Source organism: Pelodiscus sinensis, chromosome 2 (genome assembly GCF_052426305.1).
Source record: "Pelodiscus sinensis isolate ZL-2025 chromosome 2, ASM5242630v1, whole genome shotgun sequence".
In the NCBI taxonomy this organism is placed as follows: domain Eukaryota; kingdom Metazoa; phylum Chordata; order Testudines; family Trionychidae; genus Pelodiscus; species Pelodiscus sinensis.
In genome coordinates this window covers 231,892,300-231,916,486 of record NC_143053.1, presented here as the reverse complement: position 1 = coordinate 231,916,486, position 24,187 = coordinate 231,892,300, and the positions used below count along the sequence as shown (strand labels likewise).

Genomic DNA, 24,187 nt, shown 5'->3' with positions numbered 1-24,187 from the left:
CAGGCACTGAGCCCACAGCTTCTACTGGCCACGGTTCCCCATTACTGATCAATGGGAGCTACAGAAGTGATGTCTGCAGGCAAGGACAGGACATGGAGACCCCCTGCTCTGCCTCTCTCAGGGGCTTTTTGCAGGGACATGCCAACCACTTCCAGGAGCAGGAATTGCCATAGGAATAATTACTCCAGTCATGACAGGTTAGGCATTTTAGAACTCACTACACAAAAAATTAAATTTTAGCTAAAGAGAGAAATGAAAATTATGAAATTCTCAAAAAATCAAAAACAACAGACTTTGTAAGCAGTAAAAGTAGTAACAACCCCCTATGTATGTGTTGGATCAGGAGAGGAGAGTGACAGACAGTGTGAATTTGTGAGAATGACAGAGACACTCACACAGTATGTGAGAGTGACAGAGATTTGCATTGCCAAGCTCCCGCCATCCCCTTCTCTGTGTGTGGCGATAGGGTACAGAAGTGGGAGAGGGAAGAGGAGGGACACCCTGACATCAGTACTCCCCACATTCTCCCTCCCATACTCTGCATAGCTGGCAGGAGCAGCATGACAGTGGGTGGAGGGGCAACTGAAATGCCAGCGCTTGATAACTTCCTGGCCAAACCAGTCAGGATCACCTGTCAGAGGCTCCAAGATCTACTGGTAGATCCCAATCTACTGGTTGGTGACCACTGCTCTATAGCTTGAGTTACAGTAAACTTCCGATAATCCGGCACCTTTAGGACCCAGGGGGTGCCGGATTATCAGATATGCCGGACTATCAGAAGGGGGGGCTATGAGGGGTCTGGAGTGGGGTGGGAGGGGATGCCACCCCAGACCCCTCATAGCCCCCCCTTTACGATAGTCAGGCTCTGCCCCAGGAGTCCCTGATTCAGCCGCTGCTGGTCAGTTTCAGCAGCAGCTGAATCGGGGATGCCTGCAATAGAGCAGCTGGGGTGCTGCCGAGTTGGTCCTGCAGCGCCGAGGGGCAGTGCTACGGCACCAACCCAGCAGCACTCCAGCTGCTCTTGGGGACGCCTGGGACAGAGCAGCTGGAGTACTGCCTGGTTGGTCCCGTAGCACTGCCCCTCAGGGCTGCGGGACCAACCCGGCAGCACCCCAGCTGCTCTTGGGGACGCCTGGGGCAGAGCAGTTGGAGTGCTGCCAGGTTGGTCCCACAACGCCAAAGGACGGCGATGCGGGACCAACCCGGCAGGACCCCAGCTGCTCTGCCCCAGGGGTCCCCGATTCAGCCGCTGCTGAAACAGATCAGCGGCTGATTCCAGGAAGCCCGGGGCAGAGCAGCTCTGCCCCAGGCTTCCTGGAATCAGCCGCTGATCTGTTTCAGCAGCGGCTGACTTGGGGACCCCTGGGGCAGAGCAGCTGGGGTGCTGCCGGGTTGGTCCCGCAGCGCCGAGGGGCAGCGCAACAAGACCAACCCGGCAGCACCCCAGCTGCTCTGCCCCAGGCGTCCGGATTCAGCCTGCTGGTGAAACTGACGCTGCTGGTCAGTTTCAGCAGCGGCTGAATCGGGGACCCCTGGGGCAGAGCAGCTGGGGTCCTGCTGGGTTGGTCCCGCATCGCCGTCCTTTGGCGCTGTGGGACCAACCCGGCAGCACTCCAGCTGCTCTGCCCCAGGCGTCCCCAAGAGCAGCTGGGGTGCTGCCGGGTTGGTCCCGCAGCCCCAAGGGGCAGCGCTACCAGAGCAACCTGGCAGCACCCCAGCTGCTCTTCTCCCGGCTTCCCCGATCCAGTCTGCTGGTCAGTTTCAGCAGCAGCGGAATGGGGGAAGCCTGTCCAGCTGCCCCAGCACTTCCAGGTTCCTGATGGTGCCGGACCATCAGGAGTCCCGGAGCACTGGATGCCGGACTAATGGAATTTTACTGTATAAAGCCAGGCTGCAGAGCTCACTCATTCTTATCTCTTGCTGTAAGTGGTCTAAGTGCCATTACACGGGACAGTGAACTACACCCAGTAAGTGACTGGGTTACACATTCAGCTCTCAAGCCACAGTTTAATGCTTATCCCTGTAGTACCAAAGTACTGAGCAATAAGCATATATTAATTTATCTGACCATTTAAAAAGCATATAGATTCCCTTAAATTACACAGTGACTATTTTCAACATTACTGAAGTACAATGAGCAAAAAGGAGCCATGCATTTTATAGCCTAGTATTGAAGATGAAGACACACATTCTATTTTATCTACTCTGTAATATTACTATTAACAGAAGAGGTAATAATTATATCAACTCTAGCTCATTTTAATGACTATGACTTTAGGCTCTGTCTAGTGACCCATAGTAGTGCTCTGTACTACCATGTGAAACATCAGTGATAGAGTCCTCATACTTTCTTTTCTTCTAAAGTCAGGGTAAGCTTCTGCAGAGGCACTGCAGTCAGCCCTTCAGGGACAGGGACTGCATTGTGTCATTTGACAGCAAAACCTCAAGACTGAAGAGATATAAAGAGAGCCCAGGTTAGTCTTCTTCACCAAGAACAGTGTTTGCAACTTACTGCTGCAAGTATAGAAGAGGAAAGCTATTTAAAAAGAAAGAGGGGGAAATCCTAAAAGATTTGCAGGAATATTAAATTATTCCACTCCCAAGAACATTCTATGGATAAGGGAAACAGACTGTAGAATTTAATCAAATACCTGTACATCCAGCTTCATCTGCTTGAGCTTCAGGCCCCAGGATTTCCTTTGTTTCTTTTCCAGCTGAAATATAATATTTCAAAGAAGAAGAATAAACATTTTTAAATATTTGTATTTGCATACTACAAAAGTTTCCTTAGTTTCTTAAGCATTTCTATATTTTTTACGGTTTGGGAAAGAGACATTTATATCTCATATCCTTTTAAAAGTATGGATCCCTCTTGATTTTAGCTCTATAGAATCTGTCAGGTCACAAATACTTTAAAAGAAAAAGAAACTAAACGTAATAGAAGGCAGCCACATAAAACCAATGTAATTATTTGAAGCCAGGGAAAAAAATAGGGTAAGGACCACTGTTACATATCCAAATATGGTATTTTTGTAGTGCAAGTATCTTTTTGGCAAGTACAAAGTGTGCTGCTTAGAATGAAATGTTCTTAGTATCTAATTCACTAGATTATGTCTTTCAGAGGTTAATTTATTGAAAGATTAACACATTTGCTCTGCTTTCTCTAACTAGCAAAACATCAATAATTACTCCAACTTATTTGCAATAATCATATAATACTGTACAATTGCCTGCAGACATCTAGAGCCTATTAAACTTAGCCAAACAAAAATCATTATGAGAGTTCTTGCTAGTGATATGACTACAGAATTGAGAAAATAAGAAAAGATTGGCACCAAATTAGAGCATATATTTCAGTTGTGAAAAATGTTAAGTGTTTTACCAATTGCTTCTCTGTGTATTGTACTGACCACACCACCACATATACAAAAGTACTATTAGTGACACAAGTGCGTATCTCTAGTACAGGCAGTCCCCGAGTTACGCGGATCCGACTTATGTCGGATCTGCACTTACGAACGGGGCTTTTCTCGCCCCAGAACTCGCGGGCGGCGGGACCACCCAGACATGCAGTGGTCCCGCCACCGCGTCCTCCGGGGCGAGAAAAGCTGCTCCGGGTGTCCCTGGTCTGCTGGGGGTTACCCAGCAGACCAGGGACACCCCGAGCAAAGCCTTGGAGGCGGCGGGGTCCAGCGCCTCTGCGGCTTTGCTCCGGGTGTCCCTGGTCTGCTGGGGGGGGGGGGCGCAGCTAGTGCGCCCCCCCCATCAGACCAGGCTTTTGTTGTGGACGCCTGGGGTAGAGCAGCTGGGGTGCTGCCGGGTTGGTCCTGGGGGGACCTACCCGGCAGCGCCCCAGCTGTTCTGTCCCAGGCTCCAAATTCAGCCGCTGTTGAAACTGATCAGTGGCTGATTCCAGGAAGCTGGGGGCAGAGCAACTCTGCCTCGGGCTTCCTGTAGTCAGCCCCTGGTCAGTTTCAGCAGCAGCAGCTGAATCTGGAGCCAGTTCCGAGTTACGTACAAATTCAACTTAAGAACAAACCTATAGTCCCTATCTTGTACGTAACCCGGGGACTGCCTGTATATGGATGCCTGTAAGATTATATCATTTAACACATAATTTATTGAAGAATTCACAAATAATCTCCACAAAACAGGACTTACTTCAAATTCATGATCTGATATTTATGGGCTAATTTTAAATCAGTTTTAAGACTAAGTCTGGCTGGAGATACCCACTGAAATGAGGGACACCTTGATTGTAACCCTCTTTAAGAAAGAGACCGTGGAAAGCAGACTGTGGAAACTATCATGGTATCTCTGTCCTTGAGGTTGCAGGCAAAGTTCTGGCACATGTCCTCACAATCTGTCTTCTGACCCTGTCAGAAGAAATATTACCGGAGCCACAAAGTGGCTTCCCACCATGTTGCGGAACTGTAGATATGATCTTCATTGCACGGCAGCTGCAAGAGAAGTGTCGGGAGAAAAACCGACCATTGCACATGGCTTTTATTGGTCTAACTAAAGTCTGTGAAAACTAAGAGTAAGATTTCCACCACATCTATTGTAGAACTTCAGAATGCTGATGACAATGCAGTTTTTGCCTATTCTGAGAAAGATCTTCAAACTATCCTGAATGTGTTTGCTGATGCTTATGTAAGACTTGGTCTCATCCTCAACATCAAGACCACCAAAGTGCTCCTTCAACCCTCTCTAAATGAGGTACCATAAGCCTCAACTATTAAAATCAATGGAGAGGCACTGGAGAATGTCAATCATTGTCTCTACCTTGGAAGTTATTTTTCTTCCAAAGCAGATATTGATGAAGAAATCCAACCGTCTAAGCTGTGGCACTGCAGTCTTTGCTTCTTTATGGCACATGGTTTTTGAAAAACATGACATTCAGACAGACACCAAATTTCTTGTCTATCATGCCATCCTTCTCCCAACACTATTGTATGGATCTGAAACCTGGACAACCCACAGACATCACTGAAAGTCCTTGAGAGGTACCACTAACGCTTCTTCCGCAAGATCTTGAAAAATCAAATGGGAAAACAAGCGCACTAACATCGGTGTTCTGGAACAGGCAAAGACCACCAGATCATCATCTGTAAGCAACTTCACTGGACTGGTCAAGTTGTTCAGATGCCAGATCATCATCACCTCCCAAAACAAGTCCTGTTTTTCAGCTGAAAGAATGATACTGTAACTTGGGAGGACAATGGAAGTGTTATAAGGACTTGCTAAAGGATAACTTAAAGAAATGCAACTTGGGAGACACTTGCCCAGGATTGCTCAAAATAGAACAATGGCTCCCTGTATTTTGAACTTGCCCGCAGATGAGCTGAGGAGGAGAAGAGGCACAAGAGAAAGGGGAGACTGGCTTTTAGTCATGCTCAACAACCTCCTGCTGTACTTGGAGGCATCTGTCCTCACTGTAGCAGAACTTGTGGTTCAAGGATTGGCCTTATCAGCCACCTGCGGGTCCACAACTGCCATGGAAAATGATCACACTCAGCAATGAGTAATCACCATCATTATTCATTTTAAATGAGTTTTAAGACTGAATCTAGGCATGGCATGAGATACAGTGTAACTGTTCTATGGGTCATAGTGTTCTCCACACCATTTCAGAATGGTGATCCTCACTACTGGAAGATAACGTTCATTATCAGCCCCACGTTTTCACCAAATGATTGAGAGTGGTGACAACCTATTGTTTCTGTCTACTGTTTTCTGTCTAGAAACAGTGGCTTCAGATTTGCGGGGGAGGGGGAGTTTAAGTGAAGTTTTGGTTGGTGAAGGCACTAGAATATCAGTCCTATACCAGGGTCCACAATTATTAATTACAAATCTAGTACAAGTTGGACCTCGCTGGTCTGGCATCCTCAGGACCTGACTAGTCCCAAATGAGTGGATTTGCCAGACCAGGGAAGGTCCTGGCCCTCCTGGCCTGTGCTACCACAAGCTTAGGGCTCCAGCCTGTTCCTGCTGCTGCTCCAGCCTCCCCGAGACTCTCTAGATGCCTCTGGCCCCACTGTTGCTGGGGTAGAGAGCAGCCGCCTAGAGCTGTGCAGCCACCTGGCTCCACAGCCAGGGCTGGAGCTGCACAGCCAGGACTGGAGCGGAGGGCAAGGGCAAGAGCTCCCTGGCTGAGGCCAGAGCTCCCTAGACGCTGCTGAGGCTGGAGCTCTATGGCTGTTGCTGAGGCCAGAACTCCCCACAGTGCCACCATTCCCCCCTTCCATAAACACACAATGGGTTGTTAATGCCCCGTACTGAACTTCTGCCCTGCCACCAGACCTCCCAGTTCCTGGGTTCTGTGGTCCAGGAACATCCATGGTCCATGCCAGACCACGGATGTTGCCAGACCAGGGAGTCCTGGTTAAGGAAGGTACAACCTATACAGCATAGACACTGACAGCTGAGGTTCCCATACACCTCGTCTCAAAGGTTAGGTTGGCTTTAAAATTTGGAAACATGTGCAGTATGAACTTGCCTAAGGTGACCAACTCACTTTATACAGGCTACTAAACATCTTGCAGTTAATGACAAGATGCAGCTCCCATTGATTTAAGCTAGTAGCTGGCAGTGAACATAAATATCCTCATATTCCACTTTCTCTCCCTTGAGCTAACCAGCTGTCTAATACCCTTGTGTTCTGTGGCATACAGTGGCACTTCAGGAATGAGCAGTGTATGTTGATAAAAACATGGTAACCTTGTACTTGCCATTATAATCAAACACGCTCAACTATGGAATTCTTATTTAGTACACGTTTTAGTATTAAGTGCAGAATGTGGATCTGAATTCAGTGTCTATCCAAGGCCATCAAAATCTATAGAATTATCCAACCCAAAGGTCACCTTGAACTATAAATAATACCAAAAAGAAAAACAAATAAACAGAAAATTAGTTGGTCAGATATTGTTCATATGAAGCTGTATTCAAGATTAATGCCAAATATCCTTTTATAATTTAGGAATGAGTAATTGATTGTAGGTACCAAATAAATGCTTTAAATATATTTGGTTCTCTAAAATCAGAAGAGAGGAATCAACATCTTTATTCCAGGCAACTGCTTTTTGCACTATCCATAATTGTCCTGTGGGACAAACTGCCACATATAGCAAGTCTAAGAACTTAGAGGCATTTAAACAAGGCAACGGATCATTTACATTACATGAATGAGAAAATCCACGGTTATATTAATTGGGACAAAAATACAAGTGCTTCAAAGCATATGCCAGCTGGTTGGGGTTAAATAGATGATTCTATAATTGTCCATTATGGGAATTCTAGCATGTTTCTCTACACTCCCCTGGCACAATGGGATTCTCAACAATAAGTGTAAAGCTCATCCATGCAAGGAGACAGAATTTTCTCTGGGGATGGTCTGAAATTGTAGAATGAACTCCCCTAGGAACTCAGGACCATTACAGACCTCATCACTTTTTGCTCCAAGGAGAAACCACATTTCTTTGACTTTGCCTTCTCTAAATATACGCATTGCACTGTTTCTATTTACTTTTTTTTTTTTTTTTTAAAAGGACACCACTAAAACAAAACATTCCACTGAACATGCTTCTCCCTTCAGGGAGAAAATGAGAGAACAAGACATGACAGATGCACTACTGGAAGGCACTTATACTGCAATGATAAGCATGCATAATACCTATATATAGAATAGAATGGAAAAGAAAAACCATTGGATACTGCCCTCTTTTAAATACAAGATACTAGACCAGGAGTTTTCAAACTTTAAGTCACAGCTTGTAAGGGTAAGTTGCTAGCTGACCACAAAATGCTTTGTTGACATATGCCTCTGCAGGTATGCAATCACAGCTCCCATTGGCCACGGATCACCATTTCCACTCTATGGGAGCTGCAAAAAGTGGTGCAGGCCAGGACACAAGTCCTCTCAGCTCTCACTGGCTGGGGACCATGATCTGCAGTCAACAGGAGCTGAGATCACCCGTACCTGTGGCACAGGTAAATAAACCCAGCTAGTGGCTTGTATTTACAAGCCATGACCCAGAGTTTGAAAATATCTGTACTAGGCTACATCAACTACTGAACTAATCTGAAATGATAATTGCCAGGTTGTTATGCTTCCACAGAAGTGAAGTTAAAGTGTTGTAATTGCTAGAATCTATAATTTGTAGCAGTTATTAAAAAGCAAGGAGCATTCTACCTTTTTAATTAGTACAGAAGCCAATTTCTGTTTTACTTAAACCAGGAACTTCTAGGACTACCATAAGTCTGACTCTAAATTGGTCTTTCCAAAAGAAAAAGGGTGGCAATTCTAACTACTCCAATACTAGAGACAATAGAAATGAAGATTGCCAGAAGTCTATAGAATAGGCAATGAAGATTGCCAGAAGTATGCCTGCACATGCAGATATTTTCAGAAACAAGAAGTATAATTAAGGACTTTAATCATACTCTAATTTTGACCATCACCTTTAAAAAGTCTGCCATAGACAAATCCATGTTTTTCTTTTTTCGGTCTGAGCCAATCCACCAACAGTAATTGTCATGTTCTGCAAGTCCAAAATCTTTACATGTTCTAAGTCCACTAAATAAATAGTTTATTTAAAACAGCCTATAGGAAAAAACATGGTTTTGTTACTATGAAATGGGCTCCTCATTAGAACAATGGGATCAGTTGGAAAGTTCAGAATATAAATGAAGTTTACTGGTTATTTTTAACAATTTAAGGTAGGGATGTTAAATATTGAGTAATTTACTAATCGAGCAGTTGATGGAATTTCCATTGACTTCTCAACTAGTCCATAGGCAATTCTGCATTCTTCCTTTGAATTTCAAAGGAAGAATGCAGAACTCCGCATGCAGCCTGGGGCCAGTGGGAAGTCCTGCTGACTCCGGGCTACATGTGGGGTGCCAGCTTTGAAATATACAAGAGCAGTGGGAGCGCTTCTGCATTTCAAAGAGGAAGTGTCTTCATGGAACCAGGAGTCAACAGGGGACTCAGTCCCCGCTGACCTTGGGCTCCATGCTGCGCTGCCACTTTGAAATGCCACACAGCCGGGGCCAGCTGGGGACCCCCCAGCTGATCCAGGGCTCCGCAAGGCATTTCCCCAGAACCCGGGATCAGTTGGGCACCAACCCTGGGCTACATGCAAATGCTGTGGTATTTCAAAGGGGCAGCGCTGCATGGAGCCTGGGGTCAGCTCCGTCCTGCGCTTCTTTGAAACACCAAGGCAACGTTTCAAAGGAGTAGAGCTGCACAGCTGAGCCCTGGATTAGCTGTGTAGTGCTGCCCCATTGAAATGCCACCACAGCATTTCAAAGCAGAAGTGCTGCACGGAGCCCAGATTCAGGCTCTGTGCATTGCTGCCACTTTGAAGTACCCATTTGCTTACTGGATAGTTAAATAGTCCTTAACATCCTTAATTTAAGGAGTCATTTACAGCAAACTCCTCTGGCTTCATTACAGGCAAAAATAGTACACTTGAACCATCCTAATACAGATGTCCCCGATCTCGGAACACAGATGGCTCAAACCCTGGAGGAAGAGGAGGAGGAATGCGCTGCCATTCTTCCTTCCCCTCCAGCTGCAGGATCAGCAGTACAGCAAAGTGCTGGTCTGGAGGCTTTTCCCTCACTGTTCCCACAGTGGCAAGGGGCAGTGCCTAGAAGTGGTGGAGGGCGCAGAGCCATGTGTGCCCCAAAGAGTGGGACTCCACATAAGCCTCCATCCCCATCCTCCTCACCCCCATACCAGCATTCCCCTCACACACTCTACCTCCCTCCCAGATCCTGCGCCTCCACCCACAGTGCGTTCCTGTAAACCCTAACAACCAGACTCCACTCTCCCACCCTATCGCCCTTCATTATAATAAACCCCCATGATTTGGAAAATTCCTTAATATTCAATATTAAGGCTGCCTGATGAAAAAGTTCAAGTGTATTAGCCAAGGTGATCCTGAGTAATTTAAGATTTCAGTGGCAACAGGATTTAATTTCGCAAAAGGTAAAAAAAAAAAAAAAAAAAATCTAAAATTTCTAGTTTGTAAACTCTTCATGGACTGGACCATGCCTTCCTGTGTACTAGTACAGCCTTGATCCTGACTGGGCCTTTGGGCACTACCATAATACAGTAAACAAACAGCAGTAATTTCATAAACCACCTACTGAGCTTTTATCTTTCTTATTTTAATTCTTCAAGTAGGAAGGTATTCTGTGTCCTAAAGATATACATATTTAACTCAGTCTTTGCATATCCCCCATTCATTTATAGCAGATGTTTACTAAACAGAATACGTATATTTTCTTGGTTACATTCTTAGCTTTGTAACACACTTTTGTAAACAATCACTTTGTTGAGCAAGGAATGGCAGCATGGATGACTACTTTACCTTGCATTCTTGTATTTAGGAGTCAAAGTCTATGCTGCAAACATAGCTATGGGGGAGCAGAAAGGAGAAAACAATACCCAGTGCTAGGGAGAAGAATGCAGAGTTCTGCTATTAAGAAGTAGTCTCAACTTAGTGGTAAAAGTCCCTTTAAATGTGACTTGTAGCACTTTGACTAAAGGCTTTTTTGGGCATCTGGTACTCATTACACCCTAAATGAGGACACCAGAACATGGGTCAGATTCTTGGTGCTGTTCTACCTGGTCTGCAGTATTCCGTGTCTTGTGACAGGCCAGGATATGGAACACTGGTAATGCAGTTGAAAAATCTCATGCTATCTATAGATAAAGGGATAGTCTTACTTTGGATCTCTCTGCAACATTCAACATGGCTGACCAGAGACTACCACTATCAAATCTAAGAGAAGTAGCAGAGGTTCATACAGAAGCTCTAAAGTGGTGTGAAACGTTTCTCAAGAATCACTCCCAGAAGGTCAAGAAATGTAGCTGTGTTAGTCTGGTGTAGCTGAAACAAAAAACAGGACTATGTAGCACTTTAAAGACTAACAAGATGGTTTATTAGGTGATGAGCTTTCGTGGGCCAGATCCACTTCCTCAGATTAAATAGTCAAAGAAAATTGTCACAACCGCATATACCAAAGGATACAATTAAAAAAATGAACACACATGAAAAGGACAAATCAAATTTCAGAACAGAAGAGGGATGGGGGAGAGGGGAGGTAAATGTCTGTGAGGGCTGGTATTAGTGTGGTATGTCCTGTGGTTGAATCATCTTGAGGTTAGGTGGTTGTCTATAGGAGACTATGGGTCTGTCTCCCAGAGCCTCTTGGAGTTTAGTATCCTGTTCCAGTATAGGCTGTAATTTATTGATAATGTGTTGGACAGGTTTAAGTTGGGGGCTGTAGGTGATGACAAGTGGTGTTCTATTGTTTGTTTTCTTGGGTCTGTCTTGAAGTAGATGGTTTCTAGGTATTCAAGAAGATTCTTACCAACAACCACAGGACATACCACACTAATACCAACCCTGGTATTCCCTTGCAACAAACCCCGTTGCCAGCTTTGTCCACATATTCACTCTGCTTATACCATTATTGGACCTAAACAAGTGAGTTATAAGATCAAGAACACATATTCCTGCACATCCAGAAATATAATTTATGCAATCATGTGCCGAAAGTGTCCGTCCATGTACATTGGACAAACGTCTCAGACACTTCGCCAAAGGATCAATGCCCACAAAACAGATATCAGACAGGATCACAAAGAAAAAACAGTTTCTTGCCATTTCAACCAGAAAGGACATTGTCTCAACGACTTGATTACCTGCATCCTGCTTCAAAGGACTTTTAAGACTACACTTGAAAGAGAATCCTCTGAACTGTCATTCATGCTTAAATTCGACACTTTACACCTAAGTCTGAATAAAGACTTTAATTATCTTACCCATTACAAAGATAGCTTCCCCAATTATCACCTCTAATATCATTAACTCATAGACATTTACCTCCCCCCTCCCCATCCTTCTTCTGTTCTGAAATTTGATTTGTCCTTTACATATGTGTTCATTTTTTTAATTGTATCCTTTGTTATATATGGTTGTGACAATTTTCTTCCACTATTTGGTCTGAGGAAGTGGGTCTGGCCCACAAAAGCACATCACCTAATAAACCATCTTGTTACTCTTTAAAGTGCTACATAGTCCTGTTTTTTGTCCCAGAAGGTAGTGATAGGCATTTGTGCCTCTATTGCCCGAGCCCTGATCTGCAGAGTACTATGCAGTTCCATTCTTTTCCCTTCCTTTTCAATACGTAATTACTCGTTTAACACGTGCCCGCTTAACATTTTTGTAATAACACGATTTTTTTAGGGAACGTTTTTTGAATAACACGACTGTCCCTGAAATAACATGAAAAAAATCAAGTGGCAGATTACTTCATGCAGCAGTATAAGTTGGTGAAAACAGTGGTAAAATGCATGAGTGGATGAATACACATGGTCCCAGTGCTCCTCCACTCACTCATGAGTTTATCTTTGTGTTTTGACAAACCGCAGTGACTTGAGTTGCTAGATAGCTAATGTTGATATTGACGACCCAGCACCAAGAAAAAATTGACTTTGCCACCACCACCTGAAACTCAACCCCCACCTTTTCCATTGTTTTTAATGGGAAAATTGACCCTGCATAGCACGTTTTCGCTTAGCATGAACATTTTCAGAAACGCATCTATACAGTAGTGTTAAATGAGGAATTATTGTATTCAGACAGTTGCTCGGAGAAAAAGAGATTTTATGGGGCTCAAATGCCAACGATATGCACAAGAGATAAATTCTACCTATAGGTCACAACAGGCACATAGTAAGAAATGTCTATAGAGTCAAACTGATCTGCTCTCTTACTGGCTAGGATCTGTACTTTTGAGAATAAACTCTTTTGAATCATACCGCACCATCATTATCTCTAAGCTTGATTACATCATGCAGCTTACCCTGAGCTTGCAAGCATCAAGCCTGAAAAATGTTGCAACTAATGCAGAGAATGCTGCAGCACAGTAACCTGGGTTACTGAAAAAACATAATTCCTGTACTGGTTTATCTTCAAAGTTGCTCTAGAAAACATGAATTGAAGTTTAAATTCTCAGCTGTCAGTTTTAAGCTATCAAAACTATCATGGCCTGGTTATAGGAGGTCTTTATCCTTCAGGACTTTGACCACCTTCAACAGCTCGGTTCCTCAGAAATGATGACTTTGCATACTTCAGAAGCAAAGCTCATAAGTTTAGGAAAGAAAGGTGTTTTGAGGGCTGGCCCAAGATTGTAGAATACATTCTTGCAGAAATTAAGAATAATCACAAACTTTATATCTCCCTATTGAAAAGCAAGACTCACTTTAACACGGGTTTTCTGGATAGCAACATACAGCATATTAGTTTTAATTTTATTTTAAAAAAATAAAAACCAAATCTAGCTTTCCCCCTTTGGGATGAGGAGGGTAGAGGGGAAATGGTGAGAAAACATCATTTGCCTGACATTAGTAACCATACTTATTAATTGGAAGGTCATGGATTGATTATTTGTTGAATGCCATTTTATACCTAATGTTTTTTTGAATTACACAAAATGTATCTGAACTAATTTTTAAATGCATTCGGATTCCTCAAATGTTTGAACTATTTTTTTTAAATGTAGAGAACGATAAAATAATCTTGTCTCATTCTAAGACACTTATATAGAAATCCAACATTAATAGAATTTTTCAATCAATTTTTAAATACCTGAAAAAAAAAACTAAGAGGAGCAAAATGTGCATTTTCTGAATTGTCTATATTTTTTTATTTGGAAATGTATCAAACTTTAGCTTAACACTATATTTTCCATGGCAATATTTTATTTCATAATAATATATTTGTTTTAAATATAATGTAGGTCTTACTTTAAACTAAAAGAGGAAAAAGACAACCTTATAGAATCACAACACACATCAATTCTGGAATATTGCCATCAACTTATATGAGATACACGTGGTTCACTTGTTCAGACTTGTATGAGTGTTTCAGTTAAACCTCTTGAAATATACACCTTATATGTGAGACACCTGTTCTGAAGGTCTTTTAGAACTTCAGTTAGAACTGCTAGAAACGGAAGGAAACTGATCTGATAATGAAATGTAGTTTAAGTTGCATCTATTTTGATCAGGTCAGAAAAATGTAATTAGATGAAAACCAAAAACTACACCAAGTCCAGATATGCAGGATAAATTTCAGTGCAGGTTAGCAATGGAACTTAGTATACATGCTGTAGCACAGGTATTTTAAAACACACACAACAAAATATTCTGGTGATATTCTCAATGCTTTACAGTTATCCACAGTATTGTTTTTCCTCTTTAAGGCAAACAATATGTATTTAAGTACCATTTCCTTAGACCTATGCTATACAACCACATTCACCAAAATACTTGTAGTTTGACTTTCTGACAAATAAAAAAACAAATACATAGCAAATCAAAATTTTGTAAAACTACCCTATCCTCTTCCTCCTTTCTGATTTAGCTTTTGTGAAATGATCAAATCACACACTTACATGAATCATATTAAAAAACCCAAGAAAACTGATTTCTCTTCACTGTAAGAATGCATTAGAGCAGGGCTATTCAACACATGGCCCGTGGGCTACATGCGGCCTGTGACCCGTTTGTTTGTGGCCTGCGGTGCGGTTTGGATTTACATGGGGCTCAACATGCAGCCCGTGAGTGGGAACCAAAATGAAAAAGTAGTTAATATAATAGTCTTCTGTTGATATACATTTTAGTAGCTAAATTCCTGGACTATCATTGCTCATTAAAAGTGCTGTCACATGAGTGGAAATTGGGTAAATATTGCATTTTATTAATATCAGCAGAACTGACTTAAATGGAGCCTGCTGTATAGTCTTGCCTTAATCTTTGTATTCATGCCCGTCAGTGTGAAAGAAGCTATTTGCATATATATTTGCATGTATATGCAACCACACTTAAGTTGTGGCCCTCTGCGTGTGCGGAGAGTATCATTGTGGCCCATGGGGTTTCCAAAGTTGAGTAGCCCTGCATTACAGTATGCATATTTCGGTACTGAATGGTAAAAACTTTTAGCACAGTATACGAATTGTTTAAGTCTATTAGCTGTCCAATCAGCTATGAAAGTCTGTTAGTAAAAATGAGTGATGTAGACACAATCATTTTCTGCATACTTAATATATTTACAACAGTCAAAATAAAAATACAGTAAAGTTAATAATATTTGAGCCCAGTCCAAAGTCATGGTTTTCTACAAATGTACACATATGGGGCTATTTAGAGCTAAACTTAAAAACTAAGCCACCTGTCTCTCATACTCATGCTTGCACACATACCAAAGTACAATTTAGTTCAGCTGCTCAATTTTGTCAGCTATATTTGAAAGGTTGCATGGTATATTTTAAACAACAGTAAAAGCATCTAGGCCTCTGAGGAAGCACAGCATGAATGAAGTTCTGATGTTAAAAAAGGAGGTGTATTTACCAAGGTATGGCATGGTCAATACGGAATGAAGGAATTCCACAGATGTGTCCCAGTGCAACTCCAATGTACGCATGAAGTGTGATATTATGGAATTCAGTAGCATGTCACATAAATTAATTTATTTTCTGAATGCTTCAATTTTACAGTTTCCAAATGTATAATGTTATATATACACATTAGCTCTCTTCCTAATGTTATCAAAGTACAGGAATCCATGGCTAAAAATGGTCATCTAAAAAAAATGATTACAAATAGGTGGAGGAAGTTTTCAATCTCTTACTGTCATAAGATGAAAACTATGCATATTCCTTTGCATTTTCAATGGAGAAAATCCTAATAACTTCCCTCTGACTGAATGGTATTCCTTGTGAAACTTATCAATGTTGTTGAAAACAGACAGAAAAGCACAGGACAGTAGGTTTTACACCAAAGCTTTAGGAAAGATGGTGGTAAGCATCAGCATTATCCTGGGGGCTTGGGCTAAAAGCAGAAACTGGGGATTCTGAGAATGTAATGCCCCTCTTATATTCCACAATTAATTTAATGAGCAGAGATAAAAAAAAATCACTTTATGATATAACAGTCTGTTGGATTCCCAAAATGAACACTATGATTGCTCACTTCTAAAATGGGTTCCACAATATTAGAACCACCACAGTTATTTATTTCTTCCTTTCTGATGCTTTTCCATCCCCATCTCCATCTCCCTTTCCTCAGTCCTTACATCATATTTGTTCATTTTTTTTAATTGTATCCTTTGGTATATATGGTTGTGACTACTTTCTTCCACTATTTGATCTGAGGAAGTGGGTCTGGCCCACGAAAGCTCATCATCTAATAAACCATCTTGTTAGTCTTTAAAGTGCTACATTGTCCTGCATTTTGCTTCAACTACCCCAGACTAACACGGCTACATTTCTATCACTATTCTACATGCAAGGCACTACATTTAGCCGTTTGGAATGGAAATCCATCAACCATATGAAGAAACTCGCACAGATACAGACAGACATCATCTTTCTATCCAAGTGCAAGAAAATGGACATCGTACCCAAAGGACTGAAAGTGAACAATCATATTTGTTCATTTTTTTTAATTGTATCCTTTGGTATATATGGTTGTGACTACTTTCTTCCACTATTTGATCTGAGGAAGTGGGTCTGGCCCACGAAAGCTCATCATCTAATAAACCATCTTGTTAGTCTTTAAAGTGCTACATTGTCCTGCATTTTGCTTCAACTACCCCAGACTAACACGGCTACATTTCTATCACTATCTTACATCTCTATATTCCTAACCCCCAATATTACTTTTCTAAAGTTTTGTTTTTCTCCTCACTTGAAATTTATATTTTTGGCTCTGTCTTTTGTTAGTAACTAATGGCATTAGCAGACACCTAGCAATAGTTCTTTACCCCAAGTTCTACTTTTGTTAGTACTGCTTGCTGATTGCCAGCCGCCTAAGATGCAGCTGCATAGGCATAAGACTCTGATTGGCAAGCATGGGAGGAACACACCTGTACGCAAAAAGGCTCAGGGGACATTGCATAGTAGGGAAGGGAGTGCCTCCCATCATACTTGAGTATGCTACCTCAGACTCTCAGTTTATGGCAATGTATATGAACCAGCTTGTGAAGCTTCCATCCTAGCTCCAATAGGGCTTTACTCATTTGGTTTTCAAGCATTCACTGAAGATTCACTGAAGATACACTGCTTTCTATGTGAACTTTAAGTGGTAACTACACCTCTAGGATTATATACAGAAGAGAGATTAGACACTTAGCTGCCACTTTCGGCACCTAAATCCCAAAATCAGACCCCACAGATTCACAAAGTCCCCATCCAAATGGACCCCAAACTCTGGAGGTACTTATGCTTGTTCTGTGCCTTAAATTTTTGCAGTAAAAGTTTCCCAGGCACTTGTACTTCTGCCTTTGAATGTGCAAACTGAAGTCCCTTCCTAGAAATATGAATGCCTAAGCTCCTGAATCAGGAGCAACAGATTCTTCCTAAAGGTGGGGATAGGAGACCCTGTTCCTTCCAGGACCCTTCTGGCCAATCTGGAAGCTGGAGCTGGATCAAGGAGTCTGGGCCCCTCTACTTACCTGGGGTGGGGGCCTGAAAGCAGCCCATCCCATATCCCCATCCCCCCCCCAGACTGCCTACTCTTCAAAGCTGCCTGGGCTTGCTGGGTGGTTCTTACTCTTAGCCTATTGCATTCCAGCATCCCTGCCCTCATTGATTTAGGAATGGGAGAAATGCAGGACCCATTCTAGAAAGCATGGAATACTTTTAACATCTGACTAAAAAGGAACAAAACAAGTACAGGCAGTCCCCGAGTTATGCGGATCCGACTTATGTCGGATCCGCAGTTACGAACGGGGCTTTTCTCGCCCCAGAGGACAGGAGCGGCGGGACGCCCAGATGTGCCGTGGTCCCGCTGCCCGCGTCCTCAGGGGAGAGAAAAGCTGCTCCGCGTCTCCCTGGTCTGCTGGGGCGGGAGCCCCCCCCCCAGCAGACCAGGGAGACGCGGAGCAAAGCCGCGGAGCACGCGGGCAGCGGGACAGCCCAGACGCGTCGCGGCTGTCCCGCTGCCGGTGTCCTCCGAGGCTTTGCTCCCCATCTCCCTGGTCTGCTGGGGGGAGACGCGGAGCAAAGCTGCGGAGGATGCGGGCGGGACTGCGGCGCATCTCGGCGGTCCCGCCACCCGCGTCTCCCTGGTCTGCTGGGGGGGGAAGCGCGCAGCTAATGCACCCCCCCCAGCAGACCAGGCTTTTCTCGCCGACGACGCCTGGGGTAGAGCAGCTGGCGCGCTGCCGGGTTGGTCCCGCAGCGCCGCTCCTCGGCGCTACTGGACCAACCCGGCAGCACCCCAGCTGCTCTGCCCAGGCGTCCCCAAGTCAGCCACTGCTGAAACTGACCAGCGGCTGACTTGGGGACACCTGGGGAAGAGCAGCTGGGGTGCTGCCGGGTTGGTCCCCGCAGTGCTGAGGTGCGGCGCTGCGGGGACCTACCCGGCAGTGCCCTAGCTGCTCTGTCCCAGGTGTCCAAATTCAGCCGCTGTTGAAACTGATCAGTGGCTGATTCCAGGAAGCCCAGGGCAGAGCAACTCTGCCTCGGGCTTCCTGTAGTCAGCCGCTGGTCAGTTTCAGCAGCGGCTGAATCTGGACGCCAGTTCCGACTTACATACAAATTCAACTTAAGAACAAACCTACAGTCCCTATCTTGTACGTAACCCGGGGACTGCCTGTATTAAAATTACAATGCAACCTGATGGTTAGAGCACTCACCTGACAAAATGGGAGGCCCTGAATTAACTTTTTTTTAAATGTATAAATGCTTATTGGAACAGTTTTAACAGGAGAGACTGAAGGAGCAGTATAACAGAATACCCAACAGCCCAGTGGCTAGCGCACCTCACTTGATAAGTGGCAGATCCTTAGTTCAAATCCCTTCTCACACTCAGGTGGAGAGGGGACTTGAACTGGCCATCTCCCACAACACAGATGAGTACCCTAGTCACTGGATTAAAAGTTTTTAGGGAAATCCTCACCTTCCACCCAGCTTCTTACTAAAAAGCATAGGTACATACCACCAAGAGACGGCTTACAGTAGATTCCCAAGCAGAGGGAAGCACCTGCACCCTTGACTTAAGAATCTCTCTTTGAGAAAGAGGCACTTCCCACTTGTTAGTTTAGGCAAGATGCTTCTAACCTACTATTTTTAGTGAATCTCAGTTGGACACCTCTCTCCCCAGTCAAAGGGGGTTTAAGCACCAAAATCAAGCTTTGTGAATCTCAATGATTTTCTCAGAGTCATCATGCCAATATATCTCTTTGTGAATCCAGGCTCTACTGTACAGTACACATTAATGATAAAATGTAGAAAAAAAGTTCTATTAAGTGAATGTTTCCATTTTTTAATCAGAGCATTGTCACCCAAACTGAATGTACCTTCATCTTCCCAGCAACTGTTTGTAATTCCTTCTTTTTCACTGTTTTCTGGTAATACTGTATGGTCTGCTGGCAAGTCATCTTCTGGCACACTATCAGCTGCATCTGTTACACTTTCTTCTTCCACAATATGCAATTTATCTTCATCATCTGAATCTGAATTTGTTTCTACCACATTATTGTAATTGGTAACTGCATGGAGACAAAAAGCAAAAAATAAAATTAACAAAAACTCTTACTTCAGACAAACTATGGTATCTTTAGAGGCATGGCTGCAGTACATACAGCATATTTCGTGAGATGTTTAGTGTGAGATCAGCAGGTATTGTACATTCTTCTTTTTAGAAGACAGTATACACAAGTATACACATACACGCCTAGATGCCATATAAGATCCCAACAGAACTGAAGTGTTAAAACAAATAAAGCAAAACAAACAAAACAAGCCTAGTGACAACTTTACAAGGAAAATGTTACACAATATCTTCCACTATCACTTGGTATCTTAAAATATTAAGAGCCTTAGTTATTCTGACATAGGATAAGAGACTTGTGGAGAAAAGGCTGTACAGTGCTATATGTATTTCCATCACATGGACGTAGATATAACTAAAAACAGTCCAAAAGATGCAGACGAGATATTATTTTGGAATTGTCATAATTGGTTTATTCAAAAAGATTATTTCTTTCTTCTACAACCTGTAGAAACATTACACATACTGACATTTTAAAATAAAAACTATTTATGCTTATACTTTTTTGGTGTACAATTCTCTGCTACATATCCATATTACATATCAATGCTCACTGCACAATTTTCATGTATCATGCAGTACCCTGACATACCTTGAATCAGAAAGGGAACTTAAAGTCAAATATTTATCAATGAATGAGCCAGCAAAACTCCTCCAGAGGTTAAGAGAATCACATATCTCATGCATGCAATCTTGCTACTTAAGGATACTTGCACACCTATGCTATTTGCATTGTTAATACTCCAGAAAGCAGATTAATTCTCAGTTGAAATTCTGCATATTAAAATAAATGGAATGCTAGATTCTTGCTCTTTTGTATTCAACTTTTTTTTTAAAGTAAATATTTTAACCACTTAAAAATGTTATTTAGGCAAAGAAAAAAAGTTTAATCACAAATCACCAAACCACTAGTTAAGTTCATGTCAGAAAAAAGTGTCCCATGTAAAATATGCACCAGCATGACAAAACCTTTTTTAATTTAAAATTTTTTGAATTTAAAAAGCATCACATTTTATATAGGCACAATTTATTTTCATAAAATGTAATATGAACACCACTCTTTCATGGTTTTACCTCTTGCTCTTTGGAGAACTGTGAGACGCAAGGCAAAAGAGTATGTTTCGAAAGTGTACAGCATGTTTTAAGCGATACAATAATTAAGCAAAAAGAACATTACTGGACAAAGTGAAGCCTTGAAAAATTAGAACATTTGAGTCTAAAGGTTGCCTGTAGAATCTTAATTTGGCCTCCTTGTGCACATGCCTTACAACAAAGTGTTTAATGACATGATCACACAACATTTTTTTCCACAGAAACTCTCCCTCATCCAGTGCACAGAATCGATGGTGCTCAGGAAACAAATCAGATGTGTGTAGTGAACCAAGTTGTCTGTACCATCTCTGCTTCATTTGCTCAAGCTAGGAAGATGCCACTGAACTGATAGCTAATCAATAATTCTTTTTATCCTCATCATTCAATTGGTGGTTTCCACATATTATTTACTACACATTATCCAAAACCCTGTCCTGAATTCAGAATATTTCCACATACAGTGCTCAACATCACAGCTTCACAATCGTTAATGAATTTGACTTCGGAATACTTTTACAAAAGGAAGTGGTATTATTATCCCCTTTTTACAGAAGGGGAAACTGAAGTGCAGAGAGAGTAAGGTCAAAACTGTCAAAGTATCCACTAATTGTCTATGTCCTGTCTAGGATGCCAAGCCAAGAGCCTTATTTTTCAAGTACTCAGCATTTTATATGTTCAAAGCACAATTTTCATTCACTCTGGTTGAAGTTGTGCTCAGCACATCTTCGGATCAGTCCCCAGCTGTCTCAGTTGGGCCCAGACAATAAAATACATGACTAAGGATGAGAAGTCTGTTTTAAGCTTTTTAGTGACTTTTAAGCAGCCTCCCGGTGCGTACTGGCTCCTACGGAGCCACTTCCCCCCCATCCCCCTGTTGTTGCCTCTATATCAGAGGTAGCAGCTCAGAGGAGGATAGGCAGAAGATGGTGCTTGTGGGAAACCTGTTTAAAAGCCAGCCCCTCACACATATTGGCTTCTACCCCTCCCCTCACTGCTGCCTCTGTATCCTGCAGTGCTACTAGCCCCCCTGTGCTTCTGCCTTTGTTAGAGGCAGCAGTGCAGGGTGGGGAGGGGAGGGGACACCAGGAGAGACTGCCATGCAGCATCCTCTGTCTGAGGTGGCCGAGGCTTGGTCCTCTGACCACTCCTCACCCAATTTGTCCCTGTCACGCTCCCTCTGTTCTGTCTCTACTTCTAGCCTCTCCTGTTTCACCTTATTCTCATGCTCCAGTCTAATCTTGCTCCCACTCTGCTCCTAACCCTATATCTGAATAGCAGTACTTCCTCCTGCTCCCCTTCCACATTGCAATGGCACAAGGTGTGGGATCATTCAGAGAAGAGGAGTGTCCCTGTGCTCTGTTCTGATGCCTGACACCACAATGGTCACTGATAGCCAAGAGTAGCTACATTTAAAGCCACGTGCAGACCCAGGCTAGAGGCTATTTAGTACAAATGGACTGTTCAGAGCATATTGCTGCCAGCCTCTAAGAAATCTCTACTGAATGTATGCAAATGGCGCAAAGCCTCCAAGACCGGGTGTACATCTAGGGGTTACAGGACCTGATGGCCATTTCCTGGGAGCCTCAGTAAGTGCTGCCAAGACCTTGCACCCCCTCCTACACTCCAAACCTCTGTCTGAGCTTGGAGCACTCTCCTGTACTCCAACCCCCTCATCCTTAGCCCCACTCCAGAGCCCACCCTCCCAGCTGGAGCCTTCATTTCCACACCTCCTCAACCCCCCTGCCTCAGCCTGGAGGACTCTCCGACAGCCTAAATCCCTCTTCCCCAACCTCACTTCAGAGCCTAGCACCCCCACCCAGGGTGCACACTCCTTTCAGCATCCCAACCACCTGCCCATACCAGGAATCCGTTTCTTTCTCCAAGCACCTTCTCAGATTCCAAGCCCACATCTCCCCAAACTCCAACCCACTGACCTGGCTCTGAACCCTTTTCTGCACCCCATACTTTTCATCCCTGTCCTCACCCCAGAGCATGCACCTCCAGCTAGCACCCTCGCCTCCTTCTGTATCCCCACCCCCTGCCCTAGCCCAGTGCAATTCGGTGAGGGTAAGAGTGTGAGCAACAAGAGGATGGGGGAATGGAGTGAGTGGGAGAAGAGCCTCAGGAAAGGGGTGAGACAGGGGTGAGACAATTTTGTGAGATTAAGAGTTGGTAATCTTAATGCCATTATTGAAAAAAATTCTTTTCTTATTTTTGTTTCTCTTGTTTAGGGATGTTAAATATTGGTTAATGGAATAGTTGAGTAACCTCATGAATTCTTATTGGTTTCTTGACTATTCTATAGTCCTGGGGGTGGGGCCGGCAGCCAGCACACTCTGGCCTCATTCCCAAAGAACCCGCTGCCACTCTGCGCTGCTGCCTCTGTATCAGCTCCCCTCATGGACTGGCTACCTGTTGGCCCATATCGCTGCCTTTGTCTGGGGATTGGGGGGGTCTGAGTTCCCAGACTGGGCACGAGCTGGAACTGAGCCGGGCTGCCTGCCCACCTGGCTCCTAATACAATTCAGTTGCAGAGCTGCAGCGAGCCAGGACTGAGCCAGGCTGCTGGCCAGCCTGTTAAGAAAAAATGAACGGGTAGGAAGTGGGGGAGGAAATGTGTGTAGTCTATAGTATTAACCTATAAGCTTTTGCTTATTGGTTAATAGACTACACTATTACCTCCCTATTCCTGATTGAACTAGTGCTTCTTATGTAACCTACTGTCCAATTAGGCAAATATGTGGATGAAATGCTGTACCCCCTGGAAGACATCTGTGTACCCTAATGGGCACACAAGCATCCCTGGTTGTGAACCACTGCTATAAAATAATTCTAGACCCAAATCATATTTCTGTTTTTAATTCTTTCAATGACTGTTTTGTAATAGATTTTAATAGATATTTAATAGTGTTCACAAGTGTGTAGTGCACTAGGGATGTGAACAGGTAACCGGTTACCTGGTAAGCATAATTCTTAATGGGTCATGCAGAGGGTGCGGAAGCAGAGGAGTGTGTATGAGGGAGAAGGCACTACCTCCCACCTGAGCTGGCAGCCTCCCAGCCTGCCAACTCACAACCTGTGAGCCTGGTGGACTGAGATAGGACAGCCCTTCCTCCCTCCCCTGCTGCCACTTCTACCCAATGTAAGCCTGCCATCTCCCAGCCCACAAGCCTGTAAATTATGTAAATTATGGAATATAAATACTTATAAACTAAAACAGATCCATGATTTAATGGCATTATCTAGCCAAATAAAGATAATTTTTAAAATGCCAAGAGGAATATATCTTCTGAATTTTAATTGAAATTCTGTCTTACTCATTTTAAAAATTGAATCTTGCTAGAGCACATCATTCCTTATACAGTAAATGAATATTTTTAGTTGACGCTTTCACTGCTTTAGAGCTAATGTACTAAACAAATTCCCAGAAATATATTGTTTATTGCAGTCTTCTAT

The 24,187-nt window shown here is 43.3% G+C and overlaps 1 protein-coding gene across 2 annotated transcripts in view; it reads right to left on the bottom strand.

The window, feature by feature from the left end:
- ZEB1 (zinc finger E-box binding homeobox 1) overlaps nucleotides 1-24,187 on the bottom strand; it is a 208,590-nt gene that overhangs the window by 33,216 nt on the left and 151,187 nt on the right. For both annotated transcript variants that reach the window (XM_006110683.4, XM_006110684.5), the window contains exons 2-3: nucleotides 19,386-19,577; nucleotides 2,652-2,714 (exon numbers count right to left, since the gene is read on the bottom strand). In XM_006110683.4, the coding sequence (XP_006110745.3) occupies nucleotides 2,652-2,714; nucleotides 19,386-19,577 (255 nt within the window). The remainder of the gene's footprint in view (nucleotides 1-2,651; nucleotides 2,715-19,385; nucleotides 19,578-24,187) is intronic.